The sequence below is a fragment of the Paroedura picta genome, chromosome 5, assembly GCF_049243985.1.
Source record: "Paroedura picta isolate Pp20150507F chromosome 5, Ppicta_v3.0, whole genome shotgun sequence".
Classification (NCBI taxonomy): Eukaryota; Metazoa; Chordata; class Lepidosauria; order Squamata; family Gekkonidae; genus Paroedura; species Paroedura picta.
Genome location: NC_135373.1, coordinates 40,971,073 through 40,993,180, shown reverse-complemented (window position 1 = coordinate 40,993,180; position 22,108 = coordinate 40,971,073). Strand labels below are relative to the sequence as shown.

General features: G+C 48.7%; 1 protein-coding gene and 1 long non-coding RNA gene across 4 annotated transcripts in view; one reads left to right on the top strand and one right to left on the bottom strand.

The window, feature by feature from the left end:
* RIMS3 (regulating synaptic membrane exocytosis 3) overlaps nucleotides 1-22,108 on the bottom strand; it is a 74,264-nt gene that overhangs the window by 26,078 nt on the left and 26,078 nt on the right. For all 3 annotated transcript variants that reach the window (XM_077337481.1, XM_077337483.1, XM_077337482.1), the window contains exon 2: nucleotides 13,110-13,374. In XM_077337481.1, the coding sequence (XP_077193596.1) occupies nucleotides 13,110-13,374 (265 nt within the window). The remainder of the gene's footprint in view (nucleotides 1-13,109; nucleotides 13,375-22,108) is intronic.
* Nucleotides 1-22,108, top strand: part of LOC143837531 (uncharacterized) — a 47,619-nt gene that overhangs the window by 4,330 nt on the left and 21,181 nt on the right. The window contains exon 2 of the long non-coding RNA XR_013231004.1: nucleotides 2,671-2,727. This is a non-coding gene — a long non-coding RNA (uncharacterized LOC143837531). The remainder of the gene's footprint in view (nucleotides 1-2,670; nucleotides 2,728-22,108) is intronic.

The window sequence follows — 22,108 nt, the reverse complement described above, 5'->3', positions numbered from 1 at the left end:
CTTTGCTCAATCTACATCATGATGTTCTGGCAACATTTTAAGGAGTGGTTCAATCAAGTTGCTATGAATGTCTACATAAGCAGGGCAGTGGAACAATATATGCTGTCTTGTATCAATTTCGCCACTCCCACAAAAACATTGAATCTGTGTAAGTTTGAGGCTTAATTTTGATAGTTGCCGCTAAACACAATGGGGCTTATGCCTTATGATGTTTGTAGTTCCTGGAGGCAAATGGGGAATAGGCAAATGTGATTTGCAGCTGTATTAAAAGAAGTATAGTGTCCAAATCATGTGAGGTGATGTTACCACTTTAATCCACTCTGGTTAGACCTCACTTGGAGAACTGTGCTCAATTGTGGGCACCACAACTGAAGAAAGATGTAGAGAAACTGGAATGTGTCCAGAGGAGAGTTACAAAGATGGTGAGGGGTTTGGAGTCCAAGTCATATGAGGAAAGGTTGGGGGAGCTTGATCTGTTTAGCAAGACGACTAAGAGGTGATATAATAACCATCTTCAAATACTTGAAGGGCTGTCATCTACTGCAGTGATTCCCAACCCCGGCCTGGGGACCGGGACCAGTTCGTGGATCAGTCGGTACCGGGCCGCAACTCCTCCTCATCCTCCTCCCCAGCTGCTGCCTCAGGGGCTGCCCTGCCACTCTGCCGCCGGCTCACCTTTGGTGCTCTCCGGCGGCCGCCATAGCTGGGGCTCCCCCTCGGCGGGGCACTGCGCTGCTGCTGGCAGCGTCCCCCAGTGGGCGGCAGGAAGTCAGGGGTGCCGGCAGGAAAGCAAGCGGAGCAGGGGCTCAGGCAGCGGCAGTGACATCCCTCGGCAAAAGACTACCCCCCCCCCAGGCCTCAGTAAAATTGTCAAGCGTTGACCAGTCCCCAGTGATAAAAAGGTTGGGGACCACTGATCTACTGCATGCCCTTATCCTCATGCTTGTTAAATTTGTTCAAAGAGCTCTAAAAGTCTGGCAAGGCAGGACTTCCATTTGAAGAAGCCAGGCTGATTCTCCTTCAGCAGGCTTTCTCCCTCAATGTAGCATCTTCATAACTACCTACATGTTACTAAATATTTAGATCAATCAAATATTGTAGTGGTGCAGAAACAAGGACACAGAGCAATGCTAATCCTGAAGCAAAATCTACATCACGCAAACTTAAGCTAGCTCACCTGCCAAATGGTGCCCAAAAAAAAAAAAAACTTGCATCGTCCTTCGAATCATAACCAGAAAAACCCTACAATGAAATCCAAAACAACAACTAAAACACGGTCAAAGCCAAACAGCAGCATAGCAATGGCCTATACAGCCGGCTCATTAGTCAAAAAATGTTTAAAAGTATTTGCTGTCTAGGAAACAACAGTGAAGGTGCCAAGCGAATCTCTCTGGGGAAAGTTCTCCTTGTCGGTAACACTGCCAAACTAAACTGCCTTCAGTTCCCACCCCACCCCACGTCTTCCCCTGATACCACTCAAGACGGCTGTACTCAAAAAGCAGCTCAAATTGCCCATTCAGGGATGCGTTGCTGTTTCCCATCAACTTGGCTGCATAAAAATCCCAGGAAGGAGACTTCACTGCCTCACGATCAGTTGCACAAAACGAAACAACTGTGGGGTTACTAATCAGCACTGGGAAACCCTTCACTAGAGAATAACCCAGTCCTGATTCCTTCTTGGCCCCAGACTGGGTAGGCATCTTTCCTTTTGATGGTCGCCAGACTGTTGGCTTCACATCTAAGGGAAATTTTAAGCCTGAATTTGCCGCAAGGTGAAAGCACATCGGTCTGAAGGTCAGAAGGGGGCCTGCTGGTGCCCATCCCTCCCATAACACGTTGCCGGACCAAAGGGCATTGTGGGAGCAGGGAGCAAGGCAAAAGGGCAGCTTGTTTTTTGAAGCAGAAGCCTGTCGTGGGCAGGCAACGAGACCAGCCAGTGGTTTTGATTGAACAAATGTGGCAGCTCTCCTGGTCCCATCCTGCAGGTGACTCATCTCCACAGAGCACCGCTTGAATACCAGCTGCCCCTGAGTCATTTGCCAGCTAAAGGGAGACCAGCAGGCAGGCATGTGAGGCTGTTTGTGGGCGTAGACCCATTCCTAGGAATGCCTTCCTAGATCCAGACGGAGCCCACATAATCCAGACAGGTAGTCAAATAGGAGCTTAAACACCCAACATTCAGTGGGTGTTTAGGGTGATTAGGGGGCCCAGTGTTGTGGCAGGGCTGGGTGACTGCTGCCTGGATGGGAGCCCACTGGGATCACCATGCAGCCACTCCAAAATCTCAAGAAGTCCCCCATCTAAGCCCACATCTAAGCTCTCTGGGGTCACAGCTGCCACTGGGAAAGCGGATCTACACAGATCCTTTCCAATTCATTTCATATCTTCCATTTGCTTCCTTTATTGTACTTATTACCTGCGTTTGGATTTTCCATTTCTATTCTCTGTTTTATTTTCAATGGGAAGCTTACATTTCTTCCCATAATGTATTTGTTCTCTGTCCTATTTGGGTGAAAATCTCAAGGAGTATATGCTTCACCCAAGAAACACTCCCTTAAAAGATTTGGGGTGGGGAGGACAGGTGGACACATTGCTGTTTTCTAGGAGCCATCAGAAACCCTTGCTGCCACAAGGAAGCAGGAACTGAGTCACTTTCTCCTCCTTTTCTAGGATCCTCACGGAAGTTGGGAGTTGGAGGAGTCTGCTTAAAGAAAACAGAGCAATTTGGTAAGCGAAAGAAAAATCCTTCCTCCTTCCTTGCTTTATGCCAGTGCCATTTTTCCTCCTCGCCAGGCTCAAATCTCGGAAGTTAGCAGGGCTGGAAGATAAATGCTTCAAGTCCCAGTGCAAGATAAGGCCAGTGAGGATTTAGGTTTGCTTGCCTGCCAGCTTCTTCTCTTTGTTTGCCAGCACTACAGGCTGTAAGCCGGACACCTTACATCTCAAATTCCACGGTCCATGTTGCTTGAACATATTGTGTCTGCATATCCAGCATATTGGATGTGTGGCTGTGGGAGTGGGCGAAAAAATGTTTGTTGCAAACATTAGATAATCTGTTTTTTTAAGTTGGTTAAACAGAATTAGTTCTACATACTGAATGTAATTTTGCTGCAGTGACATCTTGTAGTTAGATGACCACACATGGTGTAAATTTGCTATTTATATATTTACAAGTGGGCGGCCTGTGAGAATCATGGGGGGGGGGATCCCATTCCCCCACATCACCAAGCCCGGTGTGGCTCCAGGCCTCACCACCCAACTTTGAGCCTGGTCGCAGCAGCAGCCATGTCTGGGAACCACCTGGAGTGGCTGCCAGAATCTACCGTCACCAGCTCTGCAGAACCAAAGTAAGTGCACAAACAACAGTCCTTTATTTGGGGAGGGATTTAAACCCCCTGGATTATATATTTTTTTTAACTTTGCAGTTTTTTCTGCAAACCTGGGGAGCCCCCCCCCCCAAGAAGTTTGCAAAATAATCTGTTTTTAGTCAGCATGGCCCCAATTTGTAAATGTAGATATCCACAGATCAGCCCACACTTGGCTATTTAGATATATAGATTTAATTACTTCCTTTATACTCCACCTTTCTCCACAAAGTGACTTCCGTTCATCTCCCTTTCTTCCTAGCAGCAAGGCTGTGAGGGAAGTTAGGCTGAGAAACAATGACTGGCCCCAGGTCACACAGCGAGCTTCCAGGGCAGGACAGGAATCCAAGCCTGAGTCTCCCAGATCCTAGTCGAGGGGTGGGCAAACTGTGGCCCTCCAGATGTTCATGGACTACAATTCCCATGAGCCCCCACCAGCAGATGTTAGGATTACCAGCCAGCTTGTAAAAAGTACCAGGACCAGCCACAGTAAAAGGTGCAAGAGAAGCAGGTGATATTGCCACAGTCGGTTCCCCTAAGGGAGGCCAGGTGGAGTGCCAGCAGCATCACAGTGAGAAAGGACTGGTCCCAAGCCAGAAGCAGTTACATTCTACTTTGGTATCTGACCCCACACCTCCCCACTTGCTCAGCTGCTATAGCAGCAGGCTGGGCTCCCTCAGGAGACCTGGGCCAAAAAAGAAACCATAAGGCACGGGTAGTCACCCTGTGGTCCTCCAGATGTTCATAGACTACAATTCCCATGAGCCCCTACCAGCAAACACTGGCAGGGGCTCATGGGAATTGTAGTCCATGGACATCTGGAGGACCACAGGTTGACTACCCCTGCCATAAGGCACTATTTTCCTTCTATGGTGTCCATTCTTAAGCATGCAACACAAACCGATGTGCCAAGGATTTCACTCCTTGCTGAACAAGTGCCAGGAGGGTTGGAACAGATCATAAGCAAAAACTTGGGACAGTTAATTTTTGACAAAGTATACTCCTGGCCCTATCAGGTGTAGAAATGCCAGTGCCGTTATCCTTGAAGTTCTGCAATTTCAAGTGTTAGAAATCTACTTTTAACAAAAAATGAAAGTTGGTCAATGTGAACTTCATTGCAATATATTTCATTGTGTTATAATGCTATAGTGATTCACATTTTTAAAAAAGCCCCCTCAAAGACCTCTGGGTTGGAGGGGAGAAGAGCCACCACAGGGACTGAGGTCAGGAAAATGGCACCCATGTGAACAAGACCAGGGAAAAATGCATCCCTTCCCACCCGTGTGGCCTGCCAAGACACTGCAGCTTTTCAAAAAAGGTCATATCCAGCCAGGTTCAAGAAAGATGACAGCAAAACAGGGAAGAAACAAGGTAGATAGATGATGATGTCCTATAGGTACTCCCCAAAGCAACATTGCTGTAAGGAAATCAAGGCAGGGCAAAGAGTCTGGATGGGAAACAGCCCAAGTAGGCTTCTGGCTGCCCGTAGCCCATCAGGGACTTTACATTCAAGCCAGTTTGCTCCTGATGGAGGTTGGGGAACACATGCAGAGGCTCCTACCGGGGTATGGGCATAAAGGCAGAGGTCAGGCGAGACACAAGAGCTCCACATGCATGAGGAAGGATCAGGTAATATGTCTCTGCCCCAAAGAACTGCTGATTCAGCACCCAAGATCTCTCCCTATCTTTCATTTCATCTCAAAGTAGACTTTCCTGCAGGCAAAGAGCCTCATCCCACTTGCCTGCAGCTGCAGAAAAAAGACAGAGCCAACTTCCTATTTACATGTACAGAAAGTGGGTGGGTTGGGAGGGGGAAGCTCTATTTTTCAACAAAACTGGAGCGTGTGGGCGAGGAATACTGATCCCCAATGCACTTAAATTATTTTCTTCCTTGCTGAGTTAAGTTCCAGGGTTGGGAGCCCACAGGGAAATTGGGGTGGGAAGTGAATGGTTTCCCCTACCTGCAACCTCAGCTTTGTTTAAACACATACACACACTTTCCTCACTTGAGGACTCTAGGAGAGGAGGGAAAACATACTGCCAGTGAGAACTTTAATTGCTTGTGGAATGGGGGATGCTTTCGATGATCTTCCTGAAGTTTGCTAAGAATCATCCCTCTGGTACAGACTTTCTGAACCAGGGTTTCATGAAAAACTGGGGTTTCTCAACAGCCCTGTAAGGGTTTCTTGAATGGATGGGTTAATTAATTTAAATCTGTTTTTTAAATTTGTTATTTATTGGGCGATATCACCATATGTGGTCATGTCAACCCAACCCTCCTAAAATGGCCAATGATGTATCTGGAGGGAGTGGGGAGGGGAGGGGCCCTGCAATGGCATGTACACAGCTATGATTCACAACCGTATTCTGTACAATCATGCGCCACTTCTGGGGTTTCTCGAAGACTGAAGAATGTTTCAGGAGTTTCCTCAACACTAAAAAAGTTGAGAAAGGCTGGCCTGTTGTATCCCTAACCATGGGGCTGAAAACAACATCCATTAGGGGGCCAAAATGTGTTTCTCCTGGGAACCAAAATAAATAAGCAAAAAAAAAAAGTAGTGACATCTAGGCTCTCACAGGTATATGGGATAGCTCCCTGCTCCAGAGCTCTTTAATCCATCCCCCCTCCCCCCTCACAAACACAAGCATGCAAACCCCTTCCCACTTCCCCCCTCCTTCCCTCTTTCTTTCCCAACCTACTCCCTGGTCCCTCCCCCCCAAAACATTCACATACATACAAAAAATCCTTCCCACTCTCTCTTTGCCACTTCTCCCAGGAGGGCTCTGGACTCCTCTGCCCTGGAGAGCAGTGCCTAGGCCTGTGCTGGTGTTGTGGCCCCAGAGGCCTGGAGGGTAGTCTCCCCACCCCCAGGAGCTGTGCGGTCTCTGCCCCGGCCCCCAGAGGCCTCCCCACCACCTGACTCCCTGCTCCCTCCCCCCTCCTCACCTTTGCGGTGGTGCTGGCCTGCCTGGCCTCTGCATCATCTCACGATGTCCCCTGGCTGGACGGGACACCACTGGCCCACCTGGCCGTCACACTGCCTCCCCACTGCCCAGGCCTCCCCTGGCAGCGTGGAAGTAGCCTGACCTCCTGCAACAGCCTGCACTGCCACAGCCAGCCACCTGTCTTCTGGTGCGCTCCCAGGGGTAGGGCTATGGATGTCATGTCAGTACCCATTTCTATCCTGGGGGCCGTGCCAGAAGATTTGTCCCACATTTAAAAAAAAACAAAAAAACCCCAAAAAGATTCAGAATGTGTAATGATTATGATAAGGAGTGAATTAAAAAAATTGTGAAAGAGCAGAATGGACCAAAATGTTCTCCAAAGAAACGGGTATTGCGTACTTCACCCATCGCCACCCATTTTGCAGAAAGCCACTGGCTCTGTCCTTGGTGCTGAACCATCTCAAATGGGACACTCTTTCTCAAAGGGTGCCAGCCACAGGGTTGAATGCAGAATCTGTCTTGTTTAAGAGTTGGAAGAGGTCTTAGAGGTCATGTAGTTTTCTAATCATTGCAGGAAATCAGGGGCTCTCCTTTCAGCTTGAAGACCTCCATCAAAAGACAGCCCTTTGCCGCCAAAGTAATTCATTTCAAGTGGAGAGGCAGTAGGAAAGGGGAAAAAAACCCTCCTCCAATCCAAATTAATCCCTGCAAAGGACTATCAGACTGACATATAGGAAGATGCCCTAATAGCTTAAATGATGCTTGCGTGGAAATGGGTAGACACCCCCAGATTCCCATTTCTCCCTTCTCATACAGCACAAAACGAATGTTATTCTTTGCCCCATTTCATGAGTCAGAGTTTGGGAAGCATAAACCAGAGCAGTAGCTCCCTGTTTCTCCCCCTCGCCATTTCCTTGAAAGTTCCCAAATGGCAGGGCTAAGAACAGTGATTTGACTTACAGGTCTGTTATAAAAGGTTACTGAGCTAATGGATGCAGCAGAAACCCTTTCAGCATTCAGACAATGCCTTTTGTTCTGTAGTTCAGGTGTGAACAGAAAAGGGAGATGAGGCACCTAAATACATCCAATGAAGAACCAAAATCCAATTTGAGACTCAATGTGAATAGCTTCTCTGGGACATCTGCATGAGTCAGTCAGTCTATGACTCAATTCCCCTTTGAAAACTAGACACAACTCGTGCCGATAAGTCCCTGTGTCGCCAGGAAGGGGCTGAGTCTGGAATAGTATGGTGTAGCCTGGTCTCGTCAGCTCTCGGGAGCCAAGCAGGGTCAGCGCTTGGAAGGAAGACCACCAAGGAAGGCTCTGCAGAGGAAAGCAATGGCAAACCACCTGTTTCACACTTGCCTTGAAAGTCCCTTGGCTGGGACTGCTGTCCGTGAGCCCCAACCTGACAGCACTCATGAGCATACCTGAAAAGCCTCCTGCCACATAGAAATGTAGGTGAGTTGTCCCTACAGCAAGCCTTTATCCTTGGCAGAAATGACAGCTGTGTAGCAAGACTGTCATTTCAATATCAGAAAGAGGATGTCAGTCCCTCCTCCATAACCCAAGCCTGCATTGATTACCCTGCTTGGATTTCCTGGAGAAACATGGCAGAACATTCCGTTTGTATCAAAAATGCCTCCTGGCCAATTTTTCCACTGGAACTTTTCCATGACATTTCCCTGTGCATGAAGATCTCATTCTGGGTTCCTTCATTACCAAGAGCTGTTTCCCACCATTTACTTCCACCACCCCTTTGCTCTTTCCTTTCTTAGCTTTTCTGGGGGTAATTACAGCCCTTTGGATAAATCTCAGACATGCAAGTCTTCGAGGTGCCAGAGAAGCTCCCTCTTCTCAAAGAAGAGCTGAACCATGAAATCACAGCGAGGACCAAAACTATAATAATTCAAAGGCATGGCTTTTAGAAGATGCCAAGATCGTAACGAGCACTTCATATTTTTTTGGGCTTCCCCCCAAATTGTCTATTTTAGGTACATAAAAATTCCTCAAGCTGTAATCGTTGAGAGGCCTCCATTCTTCCTGGTCTAAATTCAGCACTCTGCAGCTGCACTAAAGTGCCTCTTTCTTTAAATCCCTTCTCAACACTCAACTTTTCTTCAATCTCTCCCCCTGACTTCTCCTCCTGGAACAAAGTAAAGCCCCGTTCTCTCTTGCCATTTGCATCCTGGGCTGTTTCTGCCTTTCATGGGCCTCCTTGTGTGATTTAAGGCTTTCTTCTCCCATTGGCACTGTGAAGTCCTTGGGACAGACATCTGAATCCCCCACCCCTGAGTTGGCAACCTTCCTGACTGTTCCTAGGTCAGTGACCTTTTGCTACAAATAGAAGGGCAACTAGAAAGAGGGGAAATGGTGGGACTGAGCAGCTATCTCTTGCTTGTCAATCATCCCAGGTCAGGATCTTGGAAGGCAGGAGCAGTTATGCTTGTTCCTGAACCAAAGAGGCACAATCTGGTTCACTCATAAAGCCCCCTCCTCCTTCTCCTTAAGTAAAGGGGCCAAGGACATTCTCCACCCCATCCCCAGGTGGTCTTGGCAATAGGAGCTGGCCATCTTTTATTTATGCTGTAATTTCATGCAGGTTGGCCACAGCCAGATTCCACCCGCTGGATCCAAGCTGAATGGATATTCCTGGCTGGTAGGCTACACCTCGATTCTTGAAAAGGACAGTCGGGGGACTTCTGCCCTGGCTGTAAGATGCTGCCACGTTTGCACCTGAGACTTACTATCCTGGTGAGAGAGAGTGAGAGGCAGTAGCAGACAGAGGATAATGGGATCCCCCTCCCATTAAATGAGATATAATAAAATCGCAGCTCCGGGAAGGAAAAGAAAGCAAAAGGCAGGTGGTTGAGCTGGCTTGTGCTGCTGTCATGCGCCAACTCCTGGGGACCAAGTTGGCAGCTCTGTGTGCACAGTGCCAGCAAGCAGCCACTGAATCCAAAGCAAGGGGGCATGAGTGTTCAGTGGAATGGCATGAGGTTGTGCGAGATGTTCCATGCAGGGACATTTGTAGATGCCTGAAGGGCACTGAATGGGAGCCAGGAATCACAGACTCTGGCAGAAAAGAGTAATGTCCATCTGCCATTCTGGCTATGCTATCAGGAACCATGAAGGAGTGGCTAGAATGCTGGACTGGGGGTCTGGGAAAACCGGATATAGATACTCTGTCAGGGTTGCCAGGTCTGGGTTGGGAAATACCTGAAGACTTTGGGATTAGAGCCAGGAGTGGATGGGATTTGGAGCAGGAAGGGACCTCGGAGTATAATGCTATGGGGTCCACCTGGGGATGAGCTGTAAACCCGGGGGATCCCCAGGTCCCACCTGGGCACTGGCATCCGTACCCATGTTTAACCTGACCTACTTCACAGGGTTGCTGTGAGAATACAGTGGAGGAAGGGAGAATGATGTGTCCCCAAAGGGGTGGGGGAGAACAGGTATATAGGAATAAATTAATTTTGCAAGAAGTGAGGGTTCTATTCCAGTGAAGTCAATAAATATGCTCCCAGTTTGTTCTTGGATATGATGACGTGCAGCAGAATGGGATTACTGGGAACTGGCTGGCTTGGGCCACTGGGAACGAGAGGGCTAGACAGGAACCAAAGGCTGGAGGGGTTGCTTTGAACGATAGTGGGTGTTTCCTGAACTTCAACAACAGGAGAGGAGAGGATTGGAATCAGGTGCCAAAGGGGCCTTCCAGAGCCAGCTTGATGTAGTGGTTAGGAATGCTGCCTTCTAATCCTCCTCCTCCTCCTTCTCCTTTGTCCTACTTCTCACTAGGTGGGCCTGCCCCATTTCCAGATGGGACTACTACCCCACCCCTAGTTATTCTCAGCAATAGGGGCTGGCTCTTCTGAATGAATGATCTTCAGGAACATCTGTACCCTTCTTTCTGTGTGTGCTTCTGAGTGTCCCCCCCAGAGAGCATTATAATTTGCGAACATAAATTTACTGGTGATCAACTGGCCTTGACCAGTTACCTACTTGATAGGATGGGCTACCAATTCAGATCTGGAGCTACCAATTCAGATCTGGGCCTTAACGGAACTAGAGACATTCCGCAGGGCCTGTAAAACAGTGCTCTTCCTCTAGGCCTACGGTTGGTAAAGGTAAAAGTATTCCCTGTGCAAGCACCGAGTCATGGCTGACCCTTGGGGTGATGCCCTCCAGCGTTTTCTTGGCAGACTCAATACGGGGTGGTTTGCCAGTGCCTTCCCCAGTCATTACCATTTACCCCCCAGCAAGCTGGGTACTCATTTGACCGACCTCGGAAGAATGGAAGGCTGAGTCAACCTTGAGCTGGCTGCTGGGATCGAACTCCCAGCCTCATGGGCAGAGCTTCCAGACTGCATGTCTGCTGCCTTACCACTCTGCGCCACAAGAGGCTCTAAGAGGCCTGTAAAACAGTGCTCTTCCTCTAGGCCTACGGTTGAGGCCAGGATAAAAACGGGAAACAACCTCAGGCCTCCCTCGACATCTCCCAACTTAACATCATTTGACGTCCCATGCTGAAAAGCCCTCCCCATCGTAGGGCTGGAACAACCAAGAACAGAAAAGCCAGCAGAGCAAGAAAGGGAAGGGTGATATAGCAGTTTTAAATTTTAATGTTTTTAATGATGCTTTATTCTTAGTGCTTTTATCGTCTGATATACTGTAAGACACCCCAAGCCTGGAGGTGGGGCGGGGAGGCCTATAAATAAAATAATAATAATATTCCATATTTTAGTAACTGAGGCGGAAAACCTAAAGAATAGTGCAGAACTCACAAGCTTCTGTCTAAGGCAAGCTTTTATTAAATTAGTAGGTAAAGGTAAAGGTATCAGCTGTGCAAGCACCGAGTCATGTCCGGCCCTTGGGGTGACGCCCTCCAGCGTTTTCATGGCAGACTCAATACGGGGGTGGTTTGCCAGTGCCTTTCCCAGTCATTACTGTTTACCCCCCAGCAAGCTGGGTACTCATTTTACCGACCTCGGAAGGATGGAAGGCTGAGTCAACCTTGAGCCGGCTGCTGGGATCGAACTCCCAGCCTCATGGGCAGAGCTTTCAGACTGCATGTCTGCTGCCTTTCTACTCTGTGCCACAAGAGGCTCTTATTAAATTAGTAACACCCTCCTAAAACTATATCCATTCCAAACACCCAGAAATGTACAAAGTAATGAGAAGGGGGAAGGTTGAGTCAGGCTCTTTTGATAACAATAAGCGTGTTACCAGTTTTGAAAAATCCACCCCGAGTCAGGTGGAACCCTGCATGGGTCAAGCAGGGCTGGTGGCATATTTATTTCGGTACTACTCCAGAGGGGCTGTACCAGTCCTCACCGAATCTTGTCTCACAAGAAACACTTACAAGAAATGTAAGAAAATCATAGTCTTCTGAGGAAGAGTGTTTGCACTCGAAAGCTCACGCCCTGAATAAATCTTTGCCGGTCTTAAAGATGCTACTGGATTTTATTGTGCTACTCCAGACCAACACGACTACCCATTTGAATCTAAGAAATGCTTACGTCATCAACATTTCTGTATGCTTGAAATAGACCACATCAAAGCTGATATGTCATAAGCTTCCTCCGTCCCCCCAAAAGAAAAAGCTCAGTGGGACAAAGTCCTCTTCCTGCACTGCCCCTGCCGATCTCATCCTGGCTATGGCTACGTACCTACCTTGCAGATGACCGTACAAAGAACTACAGTTAGATCGAGACAAGCAGCCATGTTAGTCTGTCTGAAGCAGTAGAAAAGAGCAAGAGTCCAGGAGCACCTCAAAAACTAACCAATATGTGGCAGGGGAGGGGCTTTTGTGAGTCACTGTTCACTTCTTCAGATATCAGCAGAAGTCATCTATTTACAGGGAGAGGGGGAAGTTACTACCTGGAAGCAGACGGGTGCCATCTTGGAGACAGGAGCTGCCAAGGTTCCTTCCTGGGCGTCTTCTCCGGGTTCTAGAACTGCTTGCTGTTCTGCAACTGATGTTCTCCTAGCTTGTTTTTGAACCCAGTGACTATTGCAAAGACCCCATAAGTCCCCATGACTCATTTGTTCTAACGAAACTAAACAGTGCTGCTGAAATTCCGTGTCTGGCTCAGTGAAATGGGAAGGATGGGCTGGGATTCTAACTATTCTAGACATAAGCAGAGCTGCTGGTGGGAAGTGCAGTCCAGTTGCAGCTGATTTACAGCAACCCTGTATGGTTTCCAGGGCAAGAGAGATATTCCAAGCTGGTCTGCCCTTGCCTGCCTCTGCACAGCACCCTGGACTTCCTCAGAGGTCTCCCGTCCGAGGACAAGCCAGGGCCAACCCTGCTTAGCTTCCAAAATCTGACTAGCTGGAACATATGCCCTTCTAAGCTCTTTGAAATCAATGTGCTCTCTTCAGGTTTGGGCTGTATTGTTTCTGGTGCCTTTTGAAAATGCTTTATAGCTGTAACAGTATGATTGAGACAGTCAGATGTTGTCTTTCAGGCAAGGGGACTTGTGCCTCTGGGGCAATAAAGGTGTTCTTGAGGAATAACCACCTGGAGTGTATGGGGAACATGTTAAGGAACCCTTCTTACCCCCTCTCAAGCAGATTGCTGCCTGCAGAGCTGTTATGGCAACAGACAAAGATGAGGCCACTGCCTGCCCCTGCATAGTAACCCTGGACGGCCTGCACAGCCTCCCGACTAAGTACTAACCAAGATCTGACCAGATCAGGCTAGCTTGGGCCATCCAGATGAGAGACTCAATTTTCTAAGGCTGAAAATTATCAGTCTCTCTGCCTTGACATCCAGGAAGCAGAGGGTCTCCTTACCAGGGTGGCTTAGCTGCATTGTACTTTTGCTCCACTGGGACAGCCCCACGATGGCCACCATCTTGGCCCCCAGGCTGGACCGCCTCTTCTTGCTGGACGACAGACTAGCTGAGTCCGGGTTGCCTCCGTTACTCTTCTCAATGTTGTACATCTCCCCACTGATGCTGGAGCTCCGGATAACGTTCCTGGCCGAAGAGGAGCTCGTTTCCCCATTCAACATGGTCTCCTTAGGTGATCTCAGAAGCTCCTGGCCAACAGGGTAGGGCTGCAGTGGAGGAGGAAGAAGACCAAAGTGTAACTGGGGGGGGGGGGAAGAAGATAGCATTGCAGTGTTGATCACAGCAGTGGCTAAATTGCTTTCAGGCCTCACCTGAGAAAAGACTATGGTTCAGTTGGTAAAAGGTAGTTTTCCACTTTTAAAAACATACCTGGACGGGGTCTTTGTAGGAATGTATGACTTAGGGTTGTACCAGAAACTCTGTTTGCCCTTTATATTAGTTTTCAAAAAGCTGTCATCAAAACTGACTCACGGTGACCCCATCATGGAGTTTTCAAAGCAAGAGACAAACAGAGGTCATTTAGCATTACCTGCCTCTGCGTAGCAACTCTGGACTTCTTTGGGGGGGGGGGGTGTCCCATGCTTAGCTTCCATGTTCTGATGAGATCAGGCTAACCTGGCTATCTAGCCTGCTTTTTAATGGTTAGACTTGCATTATTTATTTTCAAAATGTATACAAACCCACTTTTCTGTCCTCATCGGGGCCACCAAGTCAGCTAGCAGATTAGAAACATAAGAAAACCCCATCTTCAAACCAATAAAACCAAACAAAGCCCATATCATTGAAACAATTAAAGCTAAAGATAACATACATATGCCAAAACATTAAACAAAATTTAAAACATAGAACGGGGAACATCAGATGAAACAAGAACGTCAGAAAATCAAATTCCTTTGGAGCTTTCAGTGGATAATACAATGCAAAGTTATTTGGATGGACTTTTGATAGAATCTACTCTGGTGGAATCTGATAGAGAGAGATCAGGGCTAGAACGCAAGGCTTGACAGTGATTTTGCCTGCCATCTTGTTGAGTATATGTTACATTTTTATTGAATATTTTAATAAAAGAAGAATGAAAAAAAATGAATGGTTTCCTGAGAAAATCCAGACTTGAACCATTTAATGAGAACTCCATTGACACTATCCATGAAGCCGTCTCCGTGCCCATATCTTTGGGGATAAGGCAGGGCTTTTTCTATGGCGGCACTTCACCTTCTAATTACCTCCTCCTTGAGAAGTGATATTCAACCAAAGGGAACGGGCTCCTACCACTCCGTTTCCTTTGTGCCCACCGTGAGTCATAGAACTTCCTCTGCCTCAGTCTCACCATCCTGGGTTTTTAGACCCAGCTTGGTGTCATGCTTAAGAGCAGCTGCCTCTAATCTGGAGGACCGGGTTTGATTCCCCACTCCTCCCCCACGTGCAGCCAGCTTGGACCAGTCACAGTTCTGTCAGAGCTCGCACAGTCTCGCCTACCTCTCAGGGTGTCTGTTGCTGGGAGAGGAAGGGAAGGCACTTGTAAGCCACTTTGAGACTCCTTTGGATAGTAAAAAGGCCGGGTACAAAAACCCAGCTCTTCTCCTTCTTTGTTGTATTGCTCTCTGGACAATTTGTTTGCTGACACACAAGCAGACTCTGACTGTGTGACACTTGCTCCCACCTGGAAGCACCTGGGCACAGCCCCTGAGGCAGGTTTGCTGCTTCCTCCGTGCCTTCCCTGTTTGTCTGGCTCTGTGCCTCCTTGTCCCTCCTTTCCATGATGGACTCCCCACCCTGCTGCACTTGAGGCCTTAGCCAGGAATCGGCTTCTTCCCCCTCCCCTCCAATCCTTCTGCTTGGGGTCCCATCCTGAGCTTGGTCATGTGCTGGCAGCACGTGATTTCGGCCTCCTAGGAAGGTGCGCCATGCCCACCGGATCACTGGCTTGCTCTTCCTTTTGCCTCCTGATGAATAATTAAGCCCTCCCGTGTGATGGATGCCTCCATCTTCCCCAGGAAGCTGAATAATTAATTCCATGCTGTAAGAACAGAGGGAGACAGTGACGCTCAGGAAAAGAAACAACATTTGTCTTTGCGAGGAAAAGCCACTGTCGATGCAAGAAAGCAAAAAATTAAAGAGGAGCGAACATCCAGAGGGGCCGGGGGGCATCTTGGGAGGTGGACTCTGCACCCTAGCAAATTTTGCACAGCAGGGATGAGTTGCTGGGGATGGACTGAGATGGGGGGCCGGGGCGGGGGGAGCTGCAGGCTGTGCGTCACAGGTTTGGTGAGCTGATTGAAGCAAAGAAAGCACTGACCTTTCTTTTTCTTCTTAAGAAATTTTGTGCACCGTCTTCCTAGGCAGCTAAAATGACGTAGGACTCCTAACGTGTGCATTGAGATTTGACTCCCTTTCTTCAGGCAGAACAAGACCACGATGTTACAGGGAGCATGGGGGGGGGGGCATCTGGGTTAGGCAGAGCAGAGAGCCCCATAAGGTGCTCATTTTACAACCCGCTGGCAAGTTCTCCTCTGTGAGCCCCACTGAAAAGAGCTTCATGTCTTTTTAGACTCGTTGGTTGGACGTGTCTTTCTCTGTGTTGTGCAGAATGCCTAACCTGAAGTTACCTCCTCTCCTTGGGGGCTACCCCACTGCAAGGAAAAGTATATGGGGGAGATGAGCAGACATATAAGGCATCCCTCCGGGGCTTAATCAGGCCCAGGCAGAGCAACAAAGTGGTACAGACTTGTTTTTGTGCTTGAGCCAAATCGGAGAGCATTTAGCCATTCATTTTCAAACTGATAGCTCCATGCAAAGTGGCCCCATTAGGCTCTTGGAAAACAACAGCAAAAGGACCATAAATGAAAGAAACGCCCATTGGGAAATCAGGCACCAGAGCAGTTTGCATGGCTGGAGATGAAGATGGAATATTAATGTGGCTGCACAGCCTGAAGCTGCTCAGTGGCTACTTAAGGCAGCAGCCAAGCCAAAGACCTCTGAGGTTCAGTTCATGGGTGGTTGAAGCTGAGAAGCATGAACTGTTCACCTGCAGAACTTGTTTGCTGTAAAGTTCATGGCATCCCTACGCCCGCGTGGCGTAGTGGTTAGGAGCAGCAGACTCTCATCTGTAGAACCGGGTTTGATTCCTCGCCTCTTCCACATGCAGCTAGTTCTCTTAGAGCTGTTTTTACAGAGCAGTTCTCTCAGACCTCTCTCAACCCCACCTATCTTGCAGGGTGTCTGTTGTGCAGAGAGGAAGGAAAACGTGTTTGTAAGCCGCTTGGTAGTGAAAAGTGGGGTATTTAAAACCAGCTCTCTTCTTCGCTCACTGATCAGGGCCACAATGGCTTTGTTCCAGCTGCCTTCTGTGCCTTGCGTCCCTACCTTTTACCCCACCCCTTGCATGAACATGTAACAAGAGGGGTAATCGCCCATTTTGTTGTCAAAAAGTGCACATCTGTCATATCTCCTTGCTTTATTCACTATATACGCTCCATCCTCCTGTTCCCCTGTAGCTCTGATCTGTAGCAGGCCTTTTTTTACAGGTTCCTACTGTTTACTGTTTTCATTGTGGGACCCTTTGCTGATGGTTATGTGTATATCACGAAAAAAGTTGCCGCTTTTTGTAGCAATCCCTGGTAGCAGAAAGCAGATTCATGAGCCCCTGGGAGTTTAGGGGGCGTGGCATGGCCTGTGTCAACTTGGAAAGGGATTTTTCAGGAGGCACATTTGTGCTCCAGCCCTGCTGACCTCCCAGCATCTAAGCACATGCCCTATACTAGCGATCCCCAACCTGTGGGCCGTGGACCACATGTGGTCCTTTGACTAATTGGAGGTGGGCCCCGAAGGATGCCTTCTCCCCCACCCCGGCCCTTTACTTCATCCCCCCCCCCAGCCCTTTACAACACACTTCATTGTTGTGGCGTGTCTGTATCTTATTTTGAAGGGATGTTAAAACATTACCATAGCTATCAGAGAGTGCTAGGGCAGTGTTTGAGAGTAGAGGAGTAAACTACCCCCCCCCACCGGGCCTCAGTAAAAGGCATTGAGTGGTCCCCGGTGAGTGGTCCCCGGCGTTGAGTGGTCCCCGGTGATAAAAGGTTGTGGACCACTGCATACCCAAGAAGCCTTCACCACTAGGAGAAAGTCTTCACCACTTGATTGGTGCACTCCGTCTCCCAGACCAGAGTGCATAACCATCTCCCCCACCCCACACCCGGAACACTGACATTGATCTGGTAGAAGCAGAACTGTTTTTCTCCTCCATTACCTGCCTGAGAATCATGCCCCCCACAACACTCCAGTAGCAGCCAGTGAAAAGATTTCCGTGGCAGCCACACACACAAACCAGCCATCCTTTCCTTTGAGGGCTCCCCTGGCTCCAGTTGGTCCAATGGGTGGCGTTTGTGAGTGGCAGAATTTGGGGGCTCGGAAAGCCAATAGATCTGTGCAGCCAGTCAGTGGGTGGGCTCAGTTGAACGGAGACGGCTACCAGGTTACCATACAACATTTAAATTAGTCTAGAGACATTACGTAGGAAATCCAGCTCCTCCCAGAATGCTTTGCCTGTTGTGTCAAGATACCCATCAAGGTCAAAGAGGCATGGAGGGGGGAGGGGGGAAGAAGCACACTGGACCATGAATGTGACGGGAGCTCACAGACGCTGCCAATATCTATTTCTGTATAATTTCCAAACCATATTGCTGACCCACTGTCTTCGTTGTTCGATTAGGTATCGGTTTATAAAGGATCAGTAGGTTTTCCCCTTCCACCCCATGAAGTAGGCTTTGTTCTCTCAAACAGCCAAAGAGGGGGTCAATACAGACAATCAAAAACACTTCTTTACTCAATGAATAATTAAACTGCACATTGGCTGGCAGCTCAGGGGAGGAGGAGGAGAGCTATTTTTTTATACCCCGTTGTTCACCAAAGCAGCTTACAAACACTTTTTCCTTCCTCTCCCCACCCTGTGAGGTAGGTGGGTCTGAGAGACCTCTAAATGAACTGCTCTGTGAGAACAGCTCTAAGAGAACTGAGACTAGCCAAGGTCACCCAGCTGGCTGCCCGTGGAAGAGTGTGAGATCAAACCCAGTTCTTCAGATTAAGCAGCCTCTCTTAACCATTACACCATGCTGGTTCTCAAGAAGGATGCTGGACTTGATGGACTGCTGGACTGGTCTAGCAGGGCTCTTATGTTCTTATGGACAACAAGGAAATTGTGGGGGCTCCCTCTGAAAACCTCAGCTGGGGGGCACAGAATGGAAGAGACTAAGAAGTAATCCTGCCTCTGTTTGCATTGCTCTGATCCTTGAGCTGAAGAGCTTTGACCCTTTCCAAGACTTGGAAATTGATGCAGCATGGGAGATACAATGATAGGAAATGGCTTTTGACAGTATAGGAAGGAAATCATCTGGATGTTGCTTTTCCCTGATAGAACTCCAGATCGTTCCCCCACCCCACCCTGAATCATAGAGTTGGAAGGGACCTCATGAGTCATCTAGTCCAACCCCCTGCACTATGCAGGACACTCACATCCCTATCGCTCATCCACTGTAACCTGCCACTCCCTTGAGCCTTCACAAAATCAGACTCTCCATCAGATGGCTATCCAACCTCTGTTTAAAAATCTCCAAAGATGGAGGACTCACCACCTCCCGAGGAAGCCTGATCCACTGAGAAACTGCTCTGTCAGGAACTTCTTCCGGATGTTGAGACGGAATTTCTTTTGAATTAATTTCATCCCATTGGATCTGGTCTGTCCCTCTGGGGCAAGAGAGAACATCTCTGCTCCATCCTCTATATCAGTGGTCTGCAACCTTCCTAAGGCTGTGGACCGACGATGGTGGGGAGGGCGATCGCACGTCTGCATTGCGCATGCATGGCCCTGCTTCCCTCTCCCCCCTCCCACAAAACGAAGCTTGCCGGGCCGCAAGCTAATCGGCCGCTTTTGTGACCGATTTGCTTGCGGCCTGGGAAGTTTATTACTCTGGGGGGGGGCGGGGGGGAGCTACGGCCTGGTGTTGGAGCCTTCGCAGCCCCCGTGGCCCGGTGGTTGGGGACAACTGCTCTATATGGCACTCTTTTAAATACTTGAAGATGGTTATCAAATCCCCTCTCAGTCATCTCCAGGCTAAACAGACCAAGCTCCCCCCAGTCTTTCTTCATATGTATTGGTCTCCAAACCCCTCACCATCATCCTCCTTTGGACACGCTCCAGTTTGTCTACAGTTTGTGTAAAATGAAATGGATTTGAACTCCTGTGTATTCAGATCCACCAACATATCCAGTTTGTGCAGCAGATCATAGATCATAGATTCATAGAGTTGGAAGGGGCCATACAGGCCATCTAGTCCAACCCCCTGCTCAACGCAGGATCAGCCCTAAGCATCCTAAAGCATCCAAGAAAAGTGCGTATCCAACCTTTGCTTGAAGACTGCCACTGATACTCAGTTAAGCAGGCATTTAGAAAAAAGTACACCCAACAGGTTGGATTGAAACAACTTTTCTGCTTATAAGGAATGGAAAAGGAGGACTTTCCATTGACCACCAAATAAGATTAGGATAGGATTTGAATATACAAAAGCCATATGGCATGGACGCTGTAGAATCAAGGGGAATTCGGTGAAACAGGATGAAAAGGGTATCTAGATCCAATTCACTCAATGCAAACTCAATTGACACACCTTGTTTTACTGGTTCCCTAATCCCATTAACCCTTAAAAGTCTAGTGCAGGGATGGCTAAACTGTGGCTCTCCGAATGTCCATGGACTACTATTACCATGAGCCCTTGCCAGCATGTGCTATAGTCCATGGACATCTGGGGAGCCACAGTTTGGCCTAACTGAGTCTAGTGCAGGTGTGACTAAGGTTGACAACAACTGGTGGGGAATTTCCTGGAAAATTGGGGAGGAGCCTGTGGAGGGCACAATTTAAGGAGCAGAGGGACCTCAACAGGGTATATGGCAATATAGTCTACCCTCCAAAGTAGCCATGTCCTCCAGAGTAGCGATCCCCAACCTGTGGGCCATGGACCACATGTGGTCCTTCGACTAATTGGAGGTGGGCCCCGAAGGACGCCTTCTCCCCCCCCCCCGGCCCTTTACTTCATCCCCCCAGCCCTTTACAACACACTTCATTGTTGTGGCGTGTCTGTATCTTATTTTGAAGGGATGTTTAAACATTACCATAGCGATCAGAGAGCGTTAGGGCAGTGGTTGAGAGTAGAGGAGTAAACTACCCCCCCACCGGGCCTCAGTAAAAGGCGTTGAGTGGTCCCCGGTGAGTGGTCCCCAGCGTTGTGTGGTCCCCGGTGATAAAAAGGTTGGTGACCACTGCTCCAGAGGATCTGATCTCTGTTATCTGGAGATCAGCTGTAATTCCAGGAGATCTCCAGATTCCTGCAGTCTTGAAGTTGACACCCTTAAGTGCAAAGCAGTAGGCATAGGTCTCAGTGCTTGGGGCCCTTTAACATTATTTTAGTTGCCGGCAATGGGATGAGCGGGAGAATTTGACTCCAAAGAGAAATGTTTGTATTAGGTAGAAAACTGCATCCTAAGAATATCAGATAGAGCAGTGGTCCCCAAACTTTTTATCACCAGGGACCGGTCAACGCTTGACAATTATACTGAGGCCCGGAAGGGTAGTCTTTTGCCGAGGGATGTCACCGCCGCCTGAGCCCCTGCTCCACTTGCTTTCCCGCCGGCACCCCTGACTTCCTGCTGCCCACTGGGGGTCGCTGCCGGCAGCAGCTGCGCAGTGCCACGCCGAGGGGGAGCCCCAGCAATGGCGGCCGCTGGAGAACACCAAAGGTGAGCCCGCGCCAGAGTGGCAGGGCAGCCCCTGAGGCAGCAGCTGGGAAGGAGGACAAGGAGGAACTGCGGCCCAGTACCGACTGATCCACGGACTGGTACTGGTCCCCGAACCGGGGGTTGGGGACCACTGAGATAGAGATTCAATCTGTCTGTCTGTCCGTCCTTCCCGCCTTCCTTCATTTTTCTTTCTCCCTCCCTTACTCCCTTCCCTCCCTAAACAAACATCTTTCTAGCCTTTCTGATGGCAACTTTAAGCTTTAAAAGCAAAAAAAAAATTATGAGGCTGCTAAGAGGAACAGAACATCCAGGGGACAGGCATCCTTTGCATAGCCAACTTCATCAGCTAAATGTGTATCCTTCCTTCAGTTTACAGAATGCTACAATGCTACTGGATTTGGGGGCAGGATGTAGGTTTCCTTTGTCGTGCAGAATGAGGAGGACATGGGTGTTCCACAGTTAGCCGGCAACCTTCTTTGTAAAGTGGCAGGGTTTTCTTTTGAAACAGGAACTATATGTCACATTTAGATGATTGCAACTGCCACCCCTGGCCCCCAATTAGCCCTGTAAATTAGCCATTGCCCAGGAAATTTAGATAAATGGACCTCTCTCGTCAACCTTTCATGCAAAGATTTGGCTGCCTCTCAAGAGCCTTAACAAGCTGTTAGTAACAAAGTAGGCTACAGGCTTTTCCTTTTCTGTTCTCCGAAGCAAGCAACACAGGGGAGCTTTTCCCCAAGCCGATCATAAATGCCAAAGCAATACTTAGCACAGTGGTAAAAATTAAAGAGTAATGTAATAGTCAAAATAATAAGGCCCTGAACTTTTCTTTCTATAGAGAGAAATTATCGGGTTCCTTTTGTTATTTAATTGGGAGTTCTCACAACTACTTCACATGTCGGGCTGGATCCTGTGGATTCGTTGAGGTAGCAGAGGCGCTTTCTGCTGGGGCAAGAACCCAGCCCCGGAGGTCAGGTGTTTTTCTGCCATGTCAGGGGAAAGGTCCTTCTGCTGGAGGAAAAGGCCTTCAGCAGAGGAAAAGGTTTGTGGGATCCCATCACGGCAAACGTTTGTGTGAACGCACACACAAAAACTGAAGCTAGGAACCTGACCAGAATTGGCCTCCCCGGAAGCATGGCATCACCGCAAGCC